At 39.3% G+C, this 25458-nt stretch overlaps 1 protein-coding gene across 1 annotated transcript; it reads left to right on the top strand.

Annotated features, from left to right (window-relative positions):
• Nucleotides 1-1065: 1065 nt before the first annotated feature.
• LOC135463616 (regulatory factor X 4-like) lies at nucleotides 1066-23134 on the top strand. Its single transcript, XM_064740957.1, has 21 exons — nucleotides 1066-1257; nucleotides 9729-9810; nucleotides 11073-11174; nucleotides 13014-13071; nucleotides 13366-13489; nucleotides 13813-13874; nucleotides 14221-14298; nucleotides 14615-14648; nucleotides 15416-15514; nucleotides 15891-15968; nucleotides 16340-16503; nucleotides 16901-17001; nucleotides 17129-17332; nucleotides 17634-17728; nucleotides 18088-18205; nucleotides 19658-19767; nucleotides 19970-20126; nucleotides 20847-21009; nucleotides 21149-21257; nucleotides 21995-22104; nucleotides 22831-23134. Exons 1-21 carry the CDS (start codon nucleotides 1066-1068, stop codon nucleotides 23132-23134), a joined length of 2544 nt encoding a protein of 847 aa, XP_064597027.1.
• Nucleotides 23135-25458: the final 2324 nt, after the last annotated feature.

Consider the following 25458-nt stretch of genomic DNA (forward strand, 5'->3'; position numbering starts at 1 on the left):
TCCGCAGGCCCAAATTTCTCCAACTTTCCTTACCCACAGCACGATTATGATTTATGTCAACACCAAAACTTCTCTCACAAACATGGTAGAATCTCGTGGAATTGGTTGCCATAGAAATGAGCAAGCATCTCGTTTCGAATGGAAATGTCCTTCTTGCCAGTATACTGCGCCAGTGAAGCGTAAGATCTCAATGGGACAGGGCTGCTCTATCCCGTGTACCTTTTCACGACAAGAGGTGATCAATCCGCAAAAATGAGCCGAGTCCAAAGTAGAAATTGGCCAACTCGCAGCCTGTTCGTTGTGCTGAGGGCTAATTGCGCGAGGCTTTCTCAATGGAATCATTAGATCAGAAAATCAACATACAACCACAGTATTGACAGCTTTGGGGAAGACCGTACGCTCTGTAAATTGATTAGAAACTCGATCGGCTTGAGAAAAAGCGGAGAATAAAACCATTACGGCGTGGCCAATTCATTTAAGGTTAATATCTGGCAAATTCTAGATTATTAAAATAACCGCATTCAAAGACATTCATGGCAAAGAAAAAACAATTCCATAATCTTTCGGACTACAGGAGAGGGTCCTAATAAAAATAAAAACTTATGTCCTACCATTACAGGGATAAAGCCTGAAACTATGGACTTTAAATCAAAAAGTTTTCCGTGATAATTTACGATTCATTTGTGTACAGTTTTTAGTAGAATGTGAGCCATAGAAAAATGCATCATCCATACAGGAAATCTAATACCATATGAACTGGCTGTTTGGATAAGATTTCAAATGTATTGTACATCATGCATGCATGTTTAGCTACTTTGTGAAAATGTTTTGCTTCTGCGTCATGTAAATTTATTTGATATTGCACATAAATTCTTTTATAAGTAAGACCACTCCCTGCGATGATGAAGATACTGATGGTGATGATGATATTGATGTAATGATGATATTGATGGTGATGATGGTGATAATGATGACACTGATGGTGATGATACTGATGGTGATGATGAAGACACTGATGGTGACGATGATATCGATGATGATGGTAGAGTTACTGGTGATCATGACATGGATATTAATAGTGATGATGATGATACTGATGGTGATGATGAAGGTGATGATAACGACGAATATGATGATGGCGGCGGCGGCGGTGGTGGTGATGATGATGACGATGATACGACGGCGACGATGACGGTGGTGGTGGTGGTGGGGATTCTGGTGGTAGTGGTGGTGGTGGCGGTGGCGGTGGTGGTGGTGGTGATGATGATGATGATGATGATGGTGGTGGTGGTGGTGATGGTGATGATGGTGGTGGTGGTGATGGTGGTGGTGGTGGTGGTGGTGGTGCCGATAATAGATGTTACAGAAATAATTATGACAATGATAATTGTGGTGGAGATGGGGCATGATAATAATGTAGGTGGTGGGGTGAGGGTTTTGCCGTTAGTTAAAATGATGGCATCCTAGATGGAATGTAGGTATGCAACACAGAAAAGAAACGCGTTCACGACAAACTGAGTAAAAATTACAGACATTTTGATTCTTAAAACTCCTATATTGTACACAGTTTGACGTATAAAGTTCCAAGTTTGCGTACACTTTAAAAGCTTGTGTCAAGGACTAACGGAAGTCCAGATGATTTCGTAATTCCTACAAACCACAATCTCATTGAAAAACTAAAACCACTCATTAAAGAGTTTAGCAAGAAGAGTATTTTTACTTCTCGCACCATTGATCAGAGCAAAAACAAGTTCCAGATTTGTGGAGAAAGATTCATTGTTGGTCTCTAACACGAACAGGAAACTTGTTGACAGAGTAAAGTGCAACATAACACGAGTCAATGGGAGAAAGGCCAACTTCGGATGAAACTCGATGTCCGGTTGGTCAGGAATAGATTACTTCAACTACTATTTCACGATCAGACTGACGGACACAACCAACTCAGCTGTCCCAGACTTGAGAAAGCTAATATTTTATAAGGTTGGTGTGAGCATCAAACCTATTGGCAAATGATCCCACTTCCCGGAAATCTGAGCATACGGGTCATTCTGCCCGGCTAGTCACGAAACAGGCTAATCGGGTGCAATCAGAATTGGGCAAAGTCTCGTAACTCGGACCTTCTATGTAGCAAATCGGGAGTCTGTCCTACTATTTTCGGAACTATTAAAGTATTAGTCCATACTGTCCAAATGAAGAGAAAGCGACGGGCGAGGCGTCATCAAAAAGTGATCTGACTCAGTTTAACATGAAGTGAAATGGCGGTTTCAATTGCTGGCGGAGTAAAACAAAAGTACACTACACAGCTCTTCCTTATATGGGATCGACTTCACTCCCGATCGACTTCACTCCATCTGTTTTCATACATTGCCATGTTGCTTCCCCATACATAGTTTTTTGAGTCTAACAATCCGTCATGTGATTGGTCAGGTCAGTTCTTTTTTTTTCTAATATCAATTATATCTCAGGGTATCTCACATTTGCATAACCTAAGAACGAAAATAAATCTCCCTGGATTTACTAGTACATAGGTTTATAGGTTCAAATCCATTGTGGAAATTTATTGTTAAAATAGTCACCAATACAGCACAAGTATATAGCAGTATTCCGATCTGAATCGTGAGTTGAGCACAGTGGCCCTAAATGTGTGAGGCTATGGTCAGTGAATCGTGAGCGGGGCACAGTGGTCCCAAATGTGTGAGACTATGGTCAGTGAATCGTGGAGCGGGGCACAGTGGTCCCAAATGTGTGAGACTATGGTCAGTGAATCGTGAGCGGGGCACAGTGGTCCCAAATGTGTGAGACTATGGTCAGTGAATCGTGAGCGGGGCACAGTCGTCCCAAATGTGTGAGACTATGGTCAGTGAATCGTGAGCTGGGCACAGTCGTCCCAAATGTGTGAGGCTATGGTCAGTGAATCGTGAGCTGGGCACAGTCGTCCCAAATGTGTGAGGCTATGGTCAGTGAAGCGTGGGATATAGGGAAATAGGTTAGGCAACTGACGAGGTGCGGTGCCATTATCCGGTCACTCCAGTTTCCTACGCCATATAAGTGAAAAATCATTTAACACGGCGTTAAACTCCAATTATTTAAATATTTAAATAATTTCAAAAAGACATTACAGACTTTATTACCTAATATATATCATTAATTTCAAAAACCACGTGTGCTTCTAATCACAGCAGAAGCTTCCGCTGGGCTTTCCAAACACATCCATCATCCAGAGACCAGTCCTTCTCACAAAAATTAACTGCCACCTAATCTCTCATACACAAAAAACCCACATGCATAATAAACAAGATTGGTTGCATGTAAAAGAGAAGGAGTTGGAGATTTCGACTGATATCTGGTTGAACTTACCGGCTTATCCAAGGACGTAATTCAAATCACATTCCATGTTCGATGGGAAGTTTCATAACATATTGTCAGATTACAATATTTTCAACATTTATAAGAATTAACACAACACCTAGAATTGTTAATTTGACATAATATTAAGTTAGTTTACAACATTCTGTAAGCATTTTTGTAAAGTGTTGAATTTCTAACACACACACATAGTGATGATTTAACATAATAAATGCTTTCTCCCCCTACCACAGCTAAAATGTTGGATTTAACATTATCAAATTATATCATTTCAGGTTTGAGTGTGTACATGACAGAAGAAGCAACGACTGAATGGGTATCGAGCCTATGGTGAATGCGTTGTGTGTGAGAATACAGTGTATGAGCACAATATATGCGCATAATGACAAGCATAGCGAAATCAGCATATAACGTGATAATACCGTATAGGATATAACGTATAAATACGGTGTATGAATACAAGGTATGGTTACAGTACGTGGTCAAAACAAGCTAGTTACGCTCAGTTGGGCAAACTAGTATTTTTATCCACAAATGCTGACTCCTTTAAAGTATTTATGTAAGAACCCATTCGTCTACTTGACATCCTTGGAATAAAACAGTGGATGAGATCTTTGCAAAGGATGTCTGAAGTCTTCCCTTTAGGCTAACCTGTAACGAATACGTACATCAACTTGGTGTGTACATGAGTTAAATTGGTAACACCATCAAGGGCCGTTGGATTTCTCCAAGCACAACCACATGTAAACACAAGACAGCGTCCGTGTTTTGCACAGACATGTCACTGTCATATTCACTAAATTAAGACACGTATGTAGATAATAATAGTGCAGACCCTTGAAGATTGAGGACATACTTTATGAATCGTGTGTTTTTTTTAAATTTTGCCATCATGGTATGACAATGCCGTGTTGGGGTTGATAGTCCATAGTGCCTATAGAAACTTGTCCTTATGAATATTCACTGATTCCATATAGCTCGTTTCTTTTCACTCGGCTGAAAGTCGTGAAGTCGTTCAGCTGAAAAGGCGGTCTGATCATTAACATTTTCCCCCTGTGTACGGACAAGTGAGTAGAGCCTTTTCCCCCAGCAAAAGCGGCCTTAGACAGAGTCGGGACGTTCCTCTCTTCTTAAATGACCATTTAGCATTACAGACTCAGGAGGTGTCAAAGCATTATTTAATTATATGGGCCTTATTCACCTTTGACTGGAACTGGCCTGCCTCAATGATAAAAGGTGTGCGCAGTGTTGTAGAAAAAGCCCAGCTCTTTTGAGCCAAGAACGTCTTGAGAGTTGGGCAGTGTAAGTTGGATTAACGAGTGGAAACGGGGTGTAGGGAGACTGATCGGCTTCGACTAGTCTCAGAACACGTGGGGAGAGGAGGCACCTTAAATCGGGCAGATGTCAGTAGAGGTAATTAGCGGCTAATCACTGGACACTGCAATGATATCGATATAGTCCACCGAGGTATCAGTCTGTGCTCGAGATAAGTCTGTGAATGTGCATTTGGCAACATAAACAAGTTTTTAAAGTAAGACCGACGCTTCAAATGTAACAATCCGTTTGATCTCGGTGCAACGTTTCTAGGGTTCCTCAAGATCTCAGGATATACTCATGGAAGGGGCAACAAATGGTAAGTAGAAAAAAATTTCCATGTAGCAAAATTCTTCTTTTGCAGCAATTATATTGAAATGTACAAATAGATAAATTATACGAAAATTTCGTACGTCGTGTGTTTGATAACTGTTATATTTATTACTTCAGTATTTGGAGTTACTTTCTGATTTTACCGATGACGTACCAGAACGAAAACTTGTCCTGTCCATTGTGTTCCCTGTTTAGTTCATGACACCGCCACACATTTTTAATTCCATTGAAATATGTACAGAAAAGTTGGTGAAATTAAAGCTTGATAAGAAACTCTTTTCAAATATTCCCTGCAGTTCGTAGTATAGGTTTTAATTAACCGCGTGTAACTTTGGTCTCGCAGTCAGCAATTTGACTTCCCTTCCCTGCATTTTACTGTGTCCGTGTATCTCTCTGTGTGGAATATTTCCATCGCCTCATTTGTGAATAATGAGACAAGCCAAGAATCATAACGTTTACTACATGCATGAATTTTTTTCTTTCATCATTGCATATGTCATTCAAACATCTATTCATCCAACATACATATATATGTGCACAACATCCTTTATGTGTAACTGAGTTGATTTCTTTGTCACGTTGTAAACAAGTTCAAACACTTTTATCTCATTTTTATTTCACCGAAAACTAACTCATTTTTCAATTGAAAACATTAGCTATTTGATTAAATGCCATTACAATTGATCTCAGATGTCACCTGTAGTCTACAGCTTTAAGCCTTGTAGCTGGTAGATTTCTATAAGAGCCACAATATGCATGTTTCTAGCACCTGCTCAATTAGCTCATTAAGTAATCAGAGGTGAAATGACAAACTGAGAGAGATGCTATGAATCTGTCCCGATTAATCAGCGCCACAGGTGGAAATTACAGGTAACTACCTGGATATTGATAAGTAGTGATTAAGCAGGTTAAGCTACTCCCTATGGTTTGAGCAGATGCTGCTTAGTTCCAATGGAAAACTGTAACACTTACAAAATATGTATGTATGCAACCCTCTGGACACGTGCCAGCCTCAATACCAAACTAAAATATCATAATAATAAAATATAAAACCAACTAAATAAATAAAACATCGCGCAAGAATGTCAAGATATTTTCTGCCTACTAAAAGTATCACCATCAAATATTAATAAACAAATTAGACTGGCGGTATTTTCTTGAAAGTTATAGTCTTTTCGTTCAAATAGCAATGTGTATTAACAGGAAAACAAAATCTCATATCATGACTCAAAATTTCGGTTTTTATTTTGCTATCATTAGGAGTCAACTCTGTTAAAGTAAAAATGTAAGCCGAAACAATGAGCAATAATGACGCCTTCATTTTTTGGAGAGACACAACTGGTGCACCTCTTTACTTAAAGCTTATCAGTGACACTAAAATATTTCGTAATAATTGTATACCCGTGAGGTTTAAATTTTTCAGTGAATATGTCCAAAAGCAAAAACCGTTGATAAAATATAAAGGTCACTTGACGCATTGTTTTCCGAATGAAAATAAAAAAACGAATCGGAATTTTGTACATAAAGCTTAAGTTTAAAGAGAATGATTTGTGAGGCGTGCATGTTACCATCTGCCTTCACCGCTTGTCAGCATACCTGGGGTGAAGTGATTACAAACTCTGCTAAACAGCTTAACCAGCAGGGGGTGTTGGCATGCCACTGGGACGGCCCCACAACCACACCGGAAAACATATCCTATTCTGGCCCTCAATTTGCTGCAAAGGCTTGATGGCCTAATGATGATTTTGTCGTGAATGCGACCATTTTATTGCTGTAAATCTACACCCGGTGCGCCGTTTGGGGAAGCTATTCAGACCCAACCGTAAGTGTTAACCTCACAATGCAGATAAAGGACTTGGGACAAAAGTAAAGTGAGGGTAAGAAGCTTATCTCCTCACAGGTAGTGTTTACGATGTACAAAGCCTCTTTCCCGGTCAGGTATACACGGGAGTCGTCACTAACAAGGCTTCTAAGCTCACTCGAACGGTTTACCTGTCTCTGTCTCAGCCTGCTTCATTAGACTAATGCCATATGAGTAATGACTGTTCATTGTGAAGGCGTGGTCGTCAAAACACAGTTATCTTAGTTCGATCGTTTATCTTACCTGGCAGCTACCTTAACTGACATATTCGATTTAGTTTTTCACAGCCCCTGGACCAAAATAGTAAAATTACTTCACGTTTTGTTCAACGCAAACTCTCACATGAGTATCATTCTGCTCAGTGAAATGTTAACCAGTAAATGACAACAGTTTGAGGCACAATACGGTATAATTGCTGGTTTGTGTTCATTGCTTTGATTAAGCTGACCAAATAAAGAACCTCCTTAAAGAACTAAACTTGGTTGAAAACTTATTTGACTCGTTTCGAATTTGAAGGTAAATGTCCTCCACGAGAATTAACTATGCTGCTTAATTTTTCAATTCAAATTCACTCGCTGGAAATTATCTCCCAATTCCTCGTGTAGTTCCTGCACAAACATATTTTTAGTGCACTGATTTTATGTAGGTGTTACAACCGAAAACAGCTTACAAGTTCACTTCGACATGTATTGGTTTATGACATGTCCCAAACCCATCTACACAAGTAGACTGGATTTCCTGTTCCATATACAGTGTGTCAGTGAAAATAATTCTAAATTGAAGGTTCCTTTTAACGAGGTAAAATTTTTCGGGACTGATTTGCAAGTATAATGAGGACCTTAAATTCTATAAAATGTTTTTCTAAGGCATTTGTCCGCGTCTGGTTTATATTGAGCTGTTAAGAGCACATGATAGCCGTTTTCACGGCCAGCCTAAACGTGTACACGAGGGAGGTCGGATTTGTAAAGGAATCATCGGGGCGTAAACTAGACCCATGTAACGAGGTGTCAAAAAGGAATAAAAGAAAACTTCAATAACAAAATATAGCCAAATTCATAAATCAAGTGATATGGATGAGACTTACAACTGATTCCTAGATGTCTCAATAACTGCGAATAGCTATATCCTCTATCAATAACACAGAGATTCGGGCTTACTGTGGTGCACGTATACTTTCTGTTAAGGCCGACTTGTGAGGTCTTTAGTGTTAGGGTGGGCTTTATAACGGGACCTAATAACAGTACTTGACAAACTCCGGTATTTTGACTTGTTATACACTTTTCTACGAGTCAAGGTGCAGGTGTGTGGTATTCAAGACGCATTAAATATAAATTTATTATGCTAAATATTAGGCATAAAATACCCCATTTGAATATATACAAATGCAAACATATAACTCTTGTTTAATTTATTTCTTTATTTAATTGGTGTTACTTAATACGCCGTACTTAAGATTATTTCACTTATAAGACGGCGACCAGCTCTTGTTTAAAGGTAGAGGCTTATAACAATCATAATCAACATATGCAGTTCTATCTTATTGAAATAAACAGGCCCACTGTGTTTAATAAGACATGGATATCAACTCCTCACACCCCTTGCTCATTCTTTTCTTGAGTGCTTACTATTATCACAAAACATAGTCCCAGGAATATGATTTGTTCATCATACGATAATTTAAAAATTATCTAAATCTGTTGTTCTTGTTCTCTCATTTTCTTTTACCATCTGCTCAATATGATTTCTAAAGTTAGTTTGCCTGCGTTCGTGGAAACGTGTACAAGCTTCATGGAATGAATGCATGAATAAATAATTGAGGTTTAACGCCACATTAACAATATTTCAGCCATGTGGCTGTATCCCTCTGTTGAATATGTGTGATCATTGGTATGGGGTGATTGTTGAACTTCTGTTAGATTCTAGCGGAAACAGCTTTTGTATCAAAGTGTAAGTTTGCATTTGCTTCAGAAGATAGACAGTCAATGTTTATACGAATGATGGTGTGTGTAAGACTGCAGCCAATATTTATATGAAAGTGTTATTTTGCTCAAGGATGTGTATGTGTACCAGATCACTGACTGTGATTAAGTTTGTACTAAAGTGTTAGTTGGCATAAGGTTATATGAGTGTTACAAAAGTTTGATTGAACTAACATGTTTCGAAAGTATTTGGTGGTATAAGAAAATGTGCGGTCTACAACAAGGTTGGCTATATCATTATTTAGATGTTACAGATGATTGACTGGGCCATGGTTGTTATGGACATGTTTATCAGCATGTGTCTGTAAGAGTGTGTGTTACAGATGATTGACTGGGCCATGGTTGTTACGGCCATGTTTATCAGCATGTGTCTGTAAGAGTGTGTGTTGCAGAGGATTGACTGGGCCATGGTTGTTACGGCCATGTTTATCAGCATGTGTCTGTAAGAATGTGTGTTACAGAGGATTGACTGGGCCATGGTTGTTACGGCCATGTTTATCAGCATATGTCTGTAAGAGTGTGTGTTGCAGAGGATTGACTATGCCATGGTTGTTACGTCCATGTTTATCAGCATGTGTCTGTAAGGGTGTGTGTTACAGATGATTGACCGAGCCAGTGTTGCTATGTTCATGTTTATCGGCATGTGTCGGTAAGAGTGTGTGTTACATAGGATTGACTGGGCCATGGCTGTTACGGCCATGTTTATCAGCATGTATCTGTAAGAGTATGTGTTACATAGGATTGACTGGGCCATGGCTGTTACGGCCATGTTTATCAGCATGTATCTGTAAGAGTATGTGTTACAGAGGATTGACTGGGCCATGGTTGTTACGGCCATGTTTATCAGCATGTGTCTGTAAGAGTGTGTGTTGCAGAGGATTTACAGGGCCATGGTTGTTACGGCCATGTTTATCAGCATGTGTCGGTTGTTATGGTCATGTTTATCGGCAAGTGTCGGTAAGAGTGTGTGTTTCAAAGGATTGACTGAGCCATGGTTGTTATGGACATGTTTATCAGCATATGTCTGTAAGAGTGTATGTTACAGAGGATTGACTGGGCCATGGTTGTTACGGCCATGTTTATCAGCATGCATCTGTAAGAGTGTGTGTTACAGATGATTGATCGGGCCAAGGTTGTTATGGTCATGTTTATCAGCATGTGTCTGTAAGAGTGTGTGTTACAGAGGATTGACTGGGCCATGTGTGTTACGGCCGTGTTTATCAGCATGTATCTGTAAGAGTATGTGTTACAGAGGATTGATCGGGCCAGGGTTGTTATGGCCATGTTTATCAGCATATGTCTGTAAGGGTGTGTGTTGCAGAGAATTTACCGGGCCAGTGTTGTTATGTTCATGTTTATCGGCATGTGTTGGTAAGAGTGTGTGTTACATAGGATTGACTGGGCCATGTTTGTTATGGCCATGTTTATCAGCATATGTCTGTAAGAGTGTGTGTTGCAAAGGATTTACCGGGCCAGGGTTGTTATGGTCATGTTTATCAGCATGTGTCTGTAAGAGTGTGTGTTACATAGGATTGACTGGGTCATGGTTGCTATGGCCATGTTTATCAGCATATGTCTGTGAGAGTGTGTGTTGCAGAAAACTTGCTAGGCTAGGGTTGTTGTGAACATATTCATCAGCATATGCTTTTGTATGTGTTACAGAGTACTGACTGGGCCAGCTTTGTTATTGCCAAGAACTGACTGTGCAAGGGCTGTTATAGTCATGTTCATCAGCATGCCTTTATGTGTGTTTGTTGCAGAGGACTGACTGTCCAAGGGCAGTTATAGTCATGTTCATCAGCATGTCTTTATGTGTGTTTGTTACAGAGGACTGACTGTGCAAGGGCAGTTATAGTCATGTTCATCAGCATGTTTTATGTGTGTTTGTTGCAGAGAACTGACTGTGCAAGGGCAGTTATAGTCATGTTCATCAGCATGTCTTTATGTGTGTTTGTTACAGAGGACTGACTGTGCAAGGGCAGTTATAGTCATGTTCATCAGCATGTCTTTATGTGTGTTTGTTGCAGAGGACTGACTGTGCAAGGGCAGTTATAGTCATGTTCATCAGCATGTCTTTATGTGTGTTTGTTACACGGAACTGACTGTGCCAGAGTTGTTATGGCCATGTTTATCAGCATTTGTTTATGTGTGTTTTATTACAGAGGGCCAGAGTTTCAGTGCGATGGGTATCAATATGTGTTTATGTGTGTTTATTACAGAGGACTGGCTGGACCAGTGCTTTGACAGCAGTAAATCGCCGGAGGATATGGAAGAGGAGAAGTACCAACCGACTTTCACGGAGGTGGACGAACTTAGTACAGGTAAAATCATGATTGACTTTCAAGGAAGTGGACAATACAAACATGAATGACTGATGGAGCTGATGGAATAGGTGAAAACATGATTGACTAATGGAGATGGATGAAGTTAGAATAGGTACAATCATGATTGAAAAACGGGGATGGATGCACTTGGGATAGATGAAAAGATAACTGACTAACGGAGATGGATGAAGTTAGGATAGGTGAAAACATGATTGACTAATGGAGATGGACGAAGTTAGGATGGGTGATAACATGATTAACTAACGGAGATAGATGAGGCTAAGATAGATTAAAACATGACTGATTAACGGAGATGGTTGAAGTTAGGATAGGTGAAAACATGATTGACTAATGGAGATGGATGAAGTTAGGATAGGTGAAAACATGATTGACTGATGGAGATGGATGAGGTCAGGATAGGTGAAAACATGATTAACTAACGGAGATGGATGAGCCTAGGATAGATTAAAACATGACTGACTAACGGAGATGGTTGAAGTTAGGATTGGTGAAAACACGATTGACTAACGGAGATGGATGAGGCTAGGATGGGTAAAACCATGATTGACTAAAGGAGATGGATGAAGTTAGGATTGGTTAAACCATCACTGACTAATGGAGATGGATGAAGTTAGGATAGGTGAAAACATGATTAACTAACGGAGATGAATGAGGCTAGGATAGATTAAAACATGACTGACTAACGGAGATGGTTGAAGTTAGGATAGGTGAAAACGTGACTGACTATTGGAGATGGATTAAGTTAGGATAGGTGAAAACATGATTAACTAACGGAGATGAATGAGGCTAGGATAGATTAAACATGATTAACTAACGGAGATGGATGAAGTAAGGATAGGTGAAAACATGGTTGACTAACGGAGATGGATGAGGTTAGGATGGGTGAAAACATGATTAACTAACGGAGATGGATGAAGTTAGGATTGGTGAAAACATGATTGACTAACGGAGATGGATGAGGCTAGGATTGGTAAAAACATGGTTGACTAATGGAGATGGATGAAGTTAGGATTGGTGAAAACATGATTAACTAACGGAGATGGATGAGGCTAGGATTGGTAAAAGCATGAATGACTAACGGAGATGGATGAAGTTAGGATTGGTTAAACCATCACTGACTAACGGAGATGGATGAAGTTAGGATAAGTGAAAACATGACTGACTAACGGAGATGGATGAAGTTAGGATTGCTAAAACCATGATTGGCCATTGCGGGATGAACATGACATGGATAAAGCATGAATGACTATCACAGAGATGGTCGTAAAACCATGATTGACTTCCGTGGAATGGACGAATGTATCATAGGTAAAACCGACACTTTGTTCAAGTTATATGAACTTTGTTGTAAAACTATGACACCATGAACAAAGGGGCACAGCTTAGGATACAGTATCTCTGACATCCCATGTCAACATATAATATATTGTGGTGAAGAAGTAAAAAGAACAATACCGTTTCGTGCTTTATATTTTTTGCACAAATCGATTAACACGGAATAGGTACTACATAGCTTTCCTTAAAACAAAGCCAACAAATTTTACTTTTGAAATCTGGGACATTGGTTATAATACTGTATTTCATGCATAAATTTCATGCTATAAATACTGTTGCGGTCAAGTAATTTACCTGACAAAGGTCAGACATTTACTCCGGGCACACTTCGTTTCCTCACCCATGAGCTTGACATTAAACATTCTTAAGCAAGGCGTTAAACACCAGTGAAATAAATAAATAAATAAATTTAGTCAGGTATTACGTTGTTTTATGAGGTGAGGGTATGATTACAAATGAGAGTTGTGTTTTAACCTACAGTTGACCTGAAGAGACGGAAAGCGTCCAGACCACATTCCACACCGCTGACGCTTAAATGGTAAGTTGACAACGAGAGTTTAGCCGTTACTCATTTAACTGTTTTCAAGAGCGAACACTTTCTGGTCGAACAGGAAAACGAAATGTATCTTACTTAGTAACATATTCGATTACTTGTCAGGGTAAAGAACTTCAGTCTTTCGACATATTAAGGGAAGCCCTTGTTCGATGTGGAGCCTACGTCGCGTGTGTGTGCGTGTGTGTATATTTTCGACGTGCGTGTCTTATTGTGACATTTTCCCGTACCTTGTCATACACGTCTATGTACTGTATGGGCCGTCTGTATTTCCCCCAGGCTGGAGGAGAACTACGAACTGGCTGAGGGGGTATGCATTCCACGCAGTACTCTGTATTACCACTACCTGGATTACTGTGAGCGCAACGACACGCAACCTGTCAACGCGGCGAGCTTTGGAAAGGTATAACTAGTTTCTTTCCATATTATTCCCCCTCCCCCCACCAACTCCCTCTCCTTTCCATTTGTTGTGTTATACTGTCCTGTATTTAATTTATGAAGCAATAAGTAACACGATTTATAATGCTAGTAAAAGATCAGAAAAACATGTTTGTTATTAGAAGACAGATTCCATGTTGCTGCGTGAGTTACACGTGTGTACCGGTACTAGAACTACTTGCTGTTTATTTTGTTGCATATCTAATGAGTTAGAGTGACATCGTATAGGCATTTGTGGTTGTGGTTGTTTTGTTACATTCACTCACATACAACTGAATTTTATTTCAGATAATTCGTCAGCAATTCCCACAAATAACAACTCGCAGGCTTGGCACACGAGGGCAATCAAAGTGAGTATATGCCAGTGGTTGTAAGATTAACACAAGGCCCACTTGTGTCCACACTTCTGTTCAGATTGACGCCTTGCTCTGAGCGAAGACTAATATCCACTGTTAAAGCAGTATCAACTCTGAGGATGTACTTGGTATTTAAATAACGGGTAACATTAAGGTATAACTCCTTTATTATTTAACACTCTGTGGCATAATTGTACAGTTAATGTTCTTGTGAGATTTGTATGCATTATAGGCCTATCATTAGAGAAGCATTAAACAGCATGCATGGAAGTGCTCTTCATTAGCTTGAGGATCCACCGGAATGTACCCACATGGCTTATATAACAACTATTTCCAACAGATATCATTATTACGGGATAGGAGTCAGAGAATCGTCCCCATATTACGACCTGGTATATTCGGCTAAAGGAGCCCAACTGTAAGTTATTGTTGAATACGGATTAAAACGCTAATTGAATAAATGAATTCAGCTGCATGTTAGTATTGCCACACAAGTAGCATAAACTGGAAGTAACGAAAGGCCCTAATATCGTATTGTAGTTGATAGGCTCTTCCCTTTAATCTGTACGATGTGAAAAAAGTTTCTCCAGACATCTGACAAATGAATAATTCCATGATTACATTTGCCATTATTTCACTAAACTATTCGCTCTCTTTAAGATATACATCGGATCACTATGCTGTAGTTTCTATTGTTGAGATTATGTGTTATTTATAATTTTGCTTTCTTTTAGATCTTGTGATGGTAAAAAGGACCCCGTAAAACAGGTAAATTTTACGCACAAATATGACTCACAATATTTCAACTTATACAAAAATATATATATAATTAACGGAGTATATCCTGTAATAATCCTGAACAACGTACTCCAGTGAATTACAAAAACCGTGTTCAACCCACGAGTCACACGCAGAGTTAATAACCACATTGTATTAGAAGTTGACACTTTGTACACGCAACAGAACAAACCGAAAGCCCTTTCTCCATACAGAACCGAACTCTCCAACCACTAGGTCACCATTTTAGCCCATTAAAGCTTTCATTCCTACTTAAAAGACTATAAAATTAAATTATTATCGTTTTGTACTTTAGCATATCCCTTTAAATTGTTTTAAAAATGAAAGAACCGCACTCGATACAAATTGAGAGAAATATAGATCAATAATATTTTCCATCGACAGAACTGAAATGTGTACATAATGAATAGCTGCATGTGTGCCCAGTAATATGGTGACAATGGCAAAAGTGCTATTTAACATACTCCAGCCTGTTTTATTTTAACCGGCTTATTCAAAGAGTGTAGTGCGATGCAAATGGATATAATAGATGGTAGTAGTAGATCATATGATATCTGTTCACTTTGCTCCTCTCCCCTTCACGGAATTTCTCTGATGAAGAATATACGTATATAGGGATTTCTAAAACCGTATAACCACAAAAAAGAACTCAGATCCAATTCCAACCATCAGTTTTTCAACTAGATTCTACTATAACTGTTATTCAACAAGTAAATGTACTTTATCCCTTCCTGCAGATTGTGGCCTATTCTCCACGCTCGAAGCTAGGGACACTTCTTCCAGATTTCCCGGAACTGAAAGACATCAAACTTCCAGCTAACATAGAAGAGTCTAAGGTAAGTGAAGAGCTAACATCTAAAATATCTGAAATGCGTCTCAGTATTGACTCAGCCAGACATATAGAGTTCATTTGGTACGGAAGGGCACGGTTATAGGGAAAATCGTGCCTTTTGCCAAGCTACACCAATAGCATAAAAAAGTGTTACAAAGAGAAGGTATAGCTTTGTCATACCTGATGATTGTATAATATATGTGGAAATGTTGAGTCTCAACGATTTCGGTCGAACGCAACTTGTACATGATGGAAAACTGACCAGCAGTTTAAAACAGGTTTTACCAGTTACATGTCACCAACTTTATACTCAGACGCTTTTACTGCGTTATGACAAGATGTCTTTACATTCTTAATGCACAATTCGCACTGTTTTGCAGGTGGTCACTTTCCTGATGATGTACCGTGCCCACTGCCAGAGAATTCTCGACACTGTCATTAGGGCCAACTTTGACGAGGTAAGAAAACCAGAATCTTTTAGTAGTTTTACCGGGCTATTAGTTTTTGTCACAATTTTTTTTTTTGCCTTTACTTTAAAGAACAATTCCACTTTACGCTGGAATGAGACTTAACGAGTGAAATACAGATGTACCGTTGTGAATAAAAACTGAGGATTTACACCTTCTGGTATAGCACACATTCTAGAGCTGAAAAATGACAACTGCAGTCGTCTGGTGACCTCTGTCATGTACATAATCAAAAGCAATTGCATCATGCAGTATTTTGTTTGAGACGATTTCTTTTTACATCCACTTTAGCCTTGCGTCAACAGGTTATAGTGATTTTTCAATGCCTTTCATTGTAGCCATGTTTGTTGTGGATATTTCAGGTGCAGAGCTTCTTGCTTCACTTCTGGCAAGGCATGCCCCAGCACATTATCCCCATCCTGGACAGTCAGACGATTGCCACCCTTGTCGGGGTCTGCGACTCGGTTTTGTACAAAGCCATCGCGTCTGTTCTCATGCCCACGGTATTCCAGCCTCTACCAGACAGGTTCGTCTTCAGTCAGGCGCAAGTCAATGGCTGTTTGGACATTTCTTTGAGCTTTCAAATAATCTCTGTATCTCCGTGTCTGGAATAAACCATACCTCGTCGTTTTGGAAATATAAACATCAGTATGCTTACCTGCTGAAGATCAAAAACTGAAACATGTATATCTTAAATGAGCATTTATGGGTTAACGATACATCCTCAGCATTCCAGCCAAATCTTGCAAACATGGGTCACCAGTTTTCATTATAAATATATTTATTTATTTTATTTTTTTTTTATTTATTTATTTATTTGTGTTTAAGGCCATACTAATGAACAACTTGATATATAAATAACATTATTATAATCTGCATGAACACACAGGTATACATGATTCCATGATGCTGTTACCTTCCAGTTTAACCCAAGTTATTAGACGATTTGCAAAGCAGTTAGACGAATGGCTGAGAACAGCTTTACAAGGGCTTCCAGCAAAACTCATAAAAATCAAGTTTGACCGTAAGTACCTTCCTATTACTGATTTGTTTATTTCTGAGAAATACTGAACTGCCAAATGACATATTTAAAGCCATGTTGAATTAAGTGGTTACGCTTGACTGAAGGCAAAATTGGCTTTCTTCAACAGTTGCTCGTCGCTTCGCCCAAGTACTTCGTCGTCAGACATCATTAAACCATCTATGTGTCGCTGCCCGTTCAGTCATCCATAATGCGGAAATTACGTCACAGATGCTTGACGACTGGTTGAATATTGACCTATCAAGTATCGTTAAACAGACTCTTTACACCATGGACCAGTACAGCGAAAAGGACCATCAAATAATATTTAACTGTGAGTGAAATTATGTCATTAAGAACTAATGCAGAGTGACCTTATTATGCAATCTTACATTCATTTATCCCCGTATTCAGCAATGCCAGTAGGTACTTTTCAGAACAATTATTAATACTATTTATTTAAAAACGTAAACCTGCGTATATACAGATCTACAGAGAGAATTCAGGAGATTAGAAAGACCGATTCATACTTGTTTTATGCCGTTATACATGTAGTTACATAAACCGTCTGAACAGAGATTCCAAATCTGGCTTTCCGAAGTCTTTGTAAGATTCTTTTTGACTTTCATATACAGTATGTAAAGAGCTGGAGCAGCTGTTTGAAGACCAAGCACCCATCGAGTCGTACATCGCATGGCTGGACTCTATGGTAGACCGATGTGTAGCCAGTGTAAGCATAGAAGATTTAATGGTATACAACCAATATGTGTAAAGAAACAAGGCCTCTCTAATCAACCCGCGGAAGAAGCTGAGCACAGAGAACAAACTATACAAGTTCACACTAGCAAAAATCAATTTTTTTTATAATATGTGAATTGATGTCAAATACACAGTTTTTGTGCATTGTAAATTACCAACACTTACTTACTCACTTATAAAAGACTATCCTATTCATTCGCTCAAGAAGAAATTCCAGTTAGGATTATCATTTTCTATGTTATACTCCCTCTTTCAGTGAGCACTTGATCTTGAATCTTTACTTCAGTACTTTGAAAAGCCTTTCACGTCTTGCTCTGGTCTTAATTTCAGCCCAGCAATAGACGACCTGGTATCTTACGCAAACTGGCTCGGCAGTTTCTTTTAATGTGGTCGTGTTTCGGTACCCGAGTCATACGCGATATGACCTTATACAGTGCCCCCAGTTTCGGTAAGTGGTGTATTTTCTATGTAAAAATATAATCTTGAGTGTGACATGAAATCTCAGCCATGTAAAGAAATAAATCAATTTTGACGATGCGTAAGTGGGAATGTCAGCCAGCAGTCTGCGGATGATCATAGGTTTTCCCCGGGTTCTGGCCCGTTTCCTCTCACTGTGATGCTACCCGCTGTCGCATAAGTGAAATATTCTTGAGTACGGAGTAAAACATCAATTAAATAAATAAATATTCGACGATGTGATTTTTATGAAGAGCGGAAGAGGAAATGTAACAGAAAGCAAGAGGATGGTCTATTTCTATTACATTAATAAATTCTTTCAATAACACATGGACAGCACCAAATAAATCACCAGAGAAGACAAAGACAGAACTGTGTTATATAGTATTGGGGGTTTGTTTCATATGATGATAATTGCGTTAGTATAAGAATTCTTGTCTTGTAATGGTTTGTTCTACCCTTATACTTGAATTTAAATTAGCACCCGAAACAATTAAGAATAAAAAAAATAATAAAAAGTAAATTAATAACCCAATAACTATCAAGATTCTTTTGATATTGTGTATATACGAAACGTCCCGGAACAAACATCAGTAATCCATATATATGTTATAAGATACTCACTCAATCCTGGCTGCCTGAATTCACAGACATTCAAGATCTTTAGTTTTTATCGAAAGGCACAAACTAAACAGAATTATTAACAATCTTGATGTTGAAAACACCATTTTGTTCAAATAGAAGACAATAATCGTCAATACAGTTCATTATGTGGACCCGCTTTTAACCCTTCAGACGGGATATCATTAGAATGACAGGCCATACAGTTGAGGTCTCTTAAGAAGCAGTCCTTTGCACGTGTTCCGAGCCGTGATTGACAGGCCCCCGGTGGAGAAATCAAAGGGGGTCAGCGGGTATTAATCGCCATTATTCAAATTAAGAGAAACCACGCATGCTCTATGTTTGATCAATGACAAGGTTAAGGTGCACTGCAGAAGATTTCGCGGTCAACGAGGAATTGAATAAGGGCTCTGAACAACAAAGGGGCCCGGACATTGTCATATGCATGAGTGTGAAAGATGCCTTAATGAAAGATCCTCTCGTAAAGGAAAACAACTTGTCATTTGTTGGAAGCAAAATCGACAAGGACGCGTTTATCCGTTGCTTGATAACCTTGTGTATGGGGGTCTACATCTATAGGCTTTTATTTCATCCGTGTGCTAAATTTATCGGAATAGCCGCTCCTGTCTGGTTTATATTGTTCCAAATTTTGTTTGCAGGGTTGTGTTTATTTAGATGTACTGCACATGAATCGTGCATTGCTATCAATTGTATTAAGACTACATCAGTAAAAATGACATTTGGGTATCTTCATCACCTTATCGGTGATATTGAGACAGTCAGTGTTGACATCATTATTAATAACCTGACTGTATGTTATCAGGCTCATTTCACCTGCTTCACCTTATGTTTGATGAGTACGTCCTGTACCTGGTGGAAAATCTCCATAGTCAGGAGAGGACACGGGAGTACCTTGCCGTCATCAAAGGGGAGGAATGTCCAGGTAATGTATCCTCTTATACGCTGAATTGTCAGTAGAATACTTAACTACGTTCAGTTAACCATGTTAGCTATGCAGTGTTGATGCTTTGGTAGCCTTTTGCATGATGATGGCCTGGTGATTTGATTTATTTGATTTGGTTTGATTTAACCTTCCTATGCAGTTTCGCGTCATGTGATAACTTCACATTCGCGTGTTACAGACGCAAGTGACGAAGTCGTTCTGCCTAACCCCGTACTAAGCAAAGATTCCTTTGGAGTGAAGACGTCACTGAGCCTGGACACGGGCACGGACAGGGTGTGTATGGAGAGATCTACGGTGATCACCAATGGACGGGACCATCCTCTGTCAGGTGGGCTGTAGTGTTGTTGTTCATTAAATGTGCTGACAACACAGCATTTTGACCAGTTATGTCTGATAAATTGCATGTAACATGATTGCATTTTTTAAAGTTACTAAAGTCATATTGCTACTATTTAAGCATTTACATGAACAGTTGGAATAAACCACTAGCTGATTTTACCTGTTATGTGTGTGACTATTTTCTAACTTTCACACCGTCGTCGCTGCTCTGGTTTTACTGTCTGTGCTATAAGAATCCGAGTATAACTTTAAAGAAACGCTCAGTCCCAAGAGGTCGCATGTTTATGTGACTGGCTATTTTCACTAGTTGTCATGGCCCTGACGTTGGAAGGAAACTCGCAGACATAGCAAGAATCAGAGATTAAGATATTCTTGCCCTGCATGTCATCTGAAGCTATGGTGCATGAAGCGGTTCTCCACGAAACCCTTGAAGATTCACCACGTTCACCAGTATATCAGTACACTAGTATGGTACCGCATAAACTATGTGGGTACTGATTAAATTTATGTACCGAGAACATTCCTTGCGTGGTTTAGGCATTACTGAAAATATTTGTTATCATTGGCAAACTGGTGAAATTCAGAATCAAGAGAAACGCTGTTCGAGTGTTTCCGGTTAATCCTGTGTTATCAGAGAGATAAACGTATATGTTTTAGACCCTAACCGAGTCTCACAATGGAAAGCACTGATTGTTCTTCTGTTCCCCAGGTGCGAGTTTTGCCCCGATGTGCCCGACTCGGTTTGATGATGTTTACTCTAACAACAGTTCCCCCAAGTCATCTGTGTCCAGCTATTCTCCTGAGGCCACTCCTAATACGGACTTTGGTCAGCCTCCAGTGCTCAATGACCACAAGGCTGGACACGGGTCATGGTAAGTTTGAGATCTCTTGACCGACAACAATGCACAATGCTGCTGCTTTATTTGAAATATTGCTTGCAACAAGAGTATGTTATATATTTTTTTATCAGTATTAACAATATCAACAATATCAGTTATGTTGTCTTTGAAGCGAGCAGCGATTTGACAACTACGGATACTCTTATTTTGGCGGAGTCACTTCCGGACCACAGGACTGCCAGGCCGGCTATACATATGCATTTCCGATTAATACACCACAGGTAGGTCTATATAAGCAGATTTGTAAAATCATAGGATCGAGAGTAATTTGTTGAGGTGTATTCTTATATACATTTAATTACAAGATATGAAATAGCCACATTCTATTAGTAACATGGGTTTTAAGGTGACAAGTCGTTAAACTTCAGTCAAGATGACAACTGAATTCATATTCATATTCAATTTTTTTTTGAAGTTGGGGTTAATTTGATTGTTACTCACTAAAAGCATTCATGTACACATTAACTGCAAAAAATTCGCACAGGAACAGCATTGCGTACATTACAATATTTATATGCGTGCACTTTTAATTATTTATTTATTTATTTGATTGATGTTTTACTCCGTACTCAAGAATATTTCACTTATACGACTGCTGCCAGCATTATGGCGGGAGGAAACCGGGCAGAGCTCGGTGGAAAACCCACGACCATCCGCAGGTTGCTGACAGACCTTCCAACATACGGCCGGAGAGGAAGCCAGCATGAGCTGGACTTGAACTCACAGCGACCGCATTGGTGAGTTTCTTCTGGGTCATTACGCTGCGCTAGCGCGTTAACCATCTGAGCCGTACACTTTTAATGTATACCAAAGTGTATACCTGTGATGCATATCTAGTTTACATGGCGAGTTAAATAAACATGCAAAATGGTACACATTTGCTAGCTGTTTGCACATCATCTCTGTACAACCGTTTGTGTTAAGTTACCTAACTTATTTTATTATTCTGATCTAACAGTACAGTTCAGGCGGTAGCAGTGATGGGAGAACGACAGTATCCACGACCAGTGCTGAATGGGCCTCCGAAATCCCAAGGTACTGTTCATCAGCACAGACTGAGCAGTCCAGGTGAGGGTCATTTCTCTGTAGCTAGGAAGATTCAGAGGGGAAAAACATTGCTCTGTCTGCTAGACATTGTAGTCCTATCACTTTTAGAAAAGGAAATTTTTTAACAGACACCTGTTATCTCTGTTTAGTAAAACATATGAAGTATTTTTTTTTGTTTGTGTAAGTTCATCGAGTGATGGTTTCTCAAGATTTAAATCTTTGCATGATGGTTTCTCAAGATTTAAATCTTTGCATGCAGTACCCCATAACAACACGAATGGTAATGGAGATGTGTAGTTTAACTCCGAAAACCTAAGGGCAGTGCCCTCTCTTGGCTACCATTATACCTCTAATTCTTCTCATCCAAAATCCTACCCACGATTCTTCCTCACATTACTCCGTTTCTTGAGTCGATCAGTATTTTTAACTAACTCCTCTAAGCATAATGTATGACTATGTATTCGGTATTATAAGTTAACAGTCCAAGACAAAAAATAAAAGAGAAATGAAAATCGAGTACAGCCTTTGTGGCTTCATCATTTTATTTCCCAGATGCATCGTCCCAACTTCTCTTCACATTTCTTTCAATATTTTCCATGCTGTCCCTGTTCTTCGTGGCATTTATAGGCAGATGGTGGTCATATCTGAATTTTATTGGAGGTCCCTATTCTTCCACCACTATAGCTCTTGGTTGAAATAACTTCTGATAGTTCGTTTGACTAAGAATTTCGCCTTTGGTGATTACAGGTCAGAGATGGGCTCGACATCCTCGTGCTTGTCTCCCGGAAGTTCAGACTTCAACTACCCAGTCTACGACTATGGCTCTTACCCTGGACAGCATTATCCTTTACACACACAGAATGGACACGCGAGCGGTTACCAAGGTTTCGGCGGCCCAGTTGTGGACTGTCATCAGTTTGCCATCTCTCAGGATAACCAGAAAAGGAAACAGTCAGTGAGCGAAGCAGTCAGCTCAGCCACCGCTTCTTATAAAAGACATAAAACCAGTGATGACGTATTTGATTACATTCCATCAGTAACGTATACGTGAAGTGCTAAGACCGTGTTAGATATGAAGTCTGACCCTTACCTGAGTTCATGTGACGAGATGGTTCCAGGAGTGTTTCACTGACTAATTACCGCGGTCAGTCAAATTAGTACATTTGCCAATGTGAAAACCTCGTACAAGGGACACAAGGCAGATGACGCCACCTTGCCCAACAAGTGAGTTTTAAAGAAATGCCGTTCGGTGAAAGGATTTATCGTTATTCTGATGATCTGTAAAGAGTGTTCTACCTTGGTGTAAGATGACGCGGCTCTCTGACTGGTGTGAAAAAACATGATATATACGGTACAATGAAGCCTTGAATCATCCACGGTATCAACCTTGCATGGAAACGCCAATCCTGCAACTGCATGCAAGAATTCTGGTGCGTCGCATTTCGTTAGCATGTTTTCTTCGTGCATGGGTATACCTGTACAAACTCCACTACATACAATTCACAGAAGCAGGTATACGTATGTATTTCGTCACATTTAAATGCCAGAGACACGAGAAAACCTTATGGACACCCATGTTACAGGCTATGTGGTTGTCCATAACTAACCCTTCTGATGACCTTTGAGATAAAATCTTTCACACATCGCACCCATGCACAATTCGGTTTGAAGAGGGTTTTTGTGTCATCTGACGTATTGTTTGTTGTTTAATTATGCATATATGAACCTATACTTAATTATTTATCTCGTTTTATAAACTTTCATCGCTGAAGTGTATGCATATTCAGGCTGAGGGGTTGTACAGTCCATTAGCATTCACTGCAAATGCGTGTAGGCCTACATTGTCTTGAATGAACATGCGTATTTTTACTCTAAGCATATGAACCAAATATTTTGCAAATCCTCCTTCTGTCTTCCACAAGTTTAGATATTCACTGTGGCATTTTAACATGCTACTGCAGATGGTTTAAGTAGAAGATGTCTATATAGTGGTACTGCCATTGAAAGCTATCGCTAGAAAACACACCCTTCGGCTATATAACTTGAAAGATTTTATAGACATTACCAACTCATCAAAACTTCATATATTGGTGCGGTTTTAATTTGCTTTGAGTGTCATGGTTTATATGAATGAATTAAAGACGAGATTTTGAGCATCTCCACATGAAAACTTTTACTGTGACCAAATCAAAACCCTCTCGCCGGAATGCATTGAAAACTCACCAAAGTACCAATTTTTGCTCAGAACCTCATCTTCAAATTATTAAACGCTAAAATTGTTCTTTGGAGAGCGAATACTTGCGTTCCATAAAAGATGTTATATGTGGTCATTATAGAAGCAAAAGGTCCACCTGAAAATTGTCATTTTCTGAAAATTAACTACTCCTTTAAAAAGTTTCATGCATTGTATATTGAAATACATTTGCGTGAACAACCACAAGTGCATGCGTTGCCGAGCAATATGTTTTTGTTCTTCTTCTTTATATTCTTTGTTTGTTAAATAGTTATCTTCCTGTACATATAATTTATATAGGGGAACTGTCCCGCATTGGTCTCTGTGATAGACTTATTCCAGCATTGATTAAAATTCAGAAATGAAACATATATGCTGTATATATGATGATGTACATAGAAAGAGATGGACGTGCCGTCTTAGATCACCTTCTAGTTGGTTTGTGTGAACTGTATGAATAAAACGTTGATGGTCAATACAGTAGATTCCTCTCTTTTTAAAATATATTTAACTTCCACAATCTTTTAACTTAATACCGTACGTTAGATATGCAGTATTACCCTTAAATCTGTTATCTACGTAGCACGCATGCATTGTTATTTATATCGTTAAAAGAGCAGGTGATATTTATTTTATTTCTTTATTTTATTCGTGTTTTACGCTGTACTCAAGAATACTTCACTTATACGACGGCCATACGCATTATGATGGGAGGAAACTCACGAACATCCGCAGGTAGGACAATCCCACATACGGCAGGACAGGAAGGCAGCCTGAGCTGAGCGTGAACTCACGGGCAAAGCATTGGTGCGAGGCTCCCGGGTCATTGCGCCGCGTTGGCACCCTAGTCGCCTCTGCCAAGAGCAGGTGATAAGGACGGTTGTTAAAGGTACAGCCATTCAGAATTAAAGTAACCATATCATATAAGTCATATTTTATTTATTTATCTATTTGATCGGTGTTTAACACCGTACGCAAGAACATTTCACTGTTCTTCAGCTGAGAGCGTTATGCTTAGCTTGCGTTAGCTTGTAAGCTTAGGGTTTAAAACAGCGTTATGGTGGGAGGAAATCAGGGCAGCCCGAAGGAAGCCCACGACTGTTTGCAGTGTATAGTATCGGAGAGGAAACCAGAATGAGTTG

Source organism: Liolophura sinensis, chromosome 1 (genome assembly GCF_032854445.1).
Source record: "Liolophura sinensis isolate JHLJ2023 chromosome 1, CUHK_Ljap_v2, whole genome shotgun sequence".
In the NCBI taxonomy this organism is placed as follows: domain Eukaryota; kingdom Metazoa; phylum Mollusca; class Polyplacophora; order Chitonida; family Chitonidae; genus Liolophura; species Liolophura sinensis.

Coding starts and splice junctions, on each gene's coding strand:
- LOC135463616 (XM_064740957.1), top strand. CDS start 1,066: ATGGATATTAATAGTGATGATGATGATACTGATGGTGATGATGAAGGT. Junction 16,504..16,900: donor TTCCAGCCTCTACCAGACAG/GTTCGTCTTCAG, acceptor GTTACCTTCCAG/TTTAACCCAAGTTATTAGAC. Junction 20,127..20,846: donor ACGGGACCATCCTCTGTCAG/GTGGGCTGTAGT, acceptor TCTGTTCCCCAG/GTGCGAGTTTTGCCCCGATG.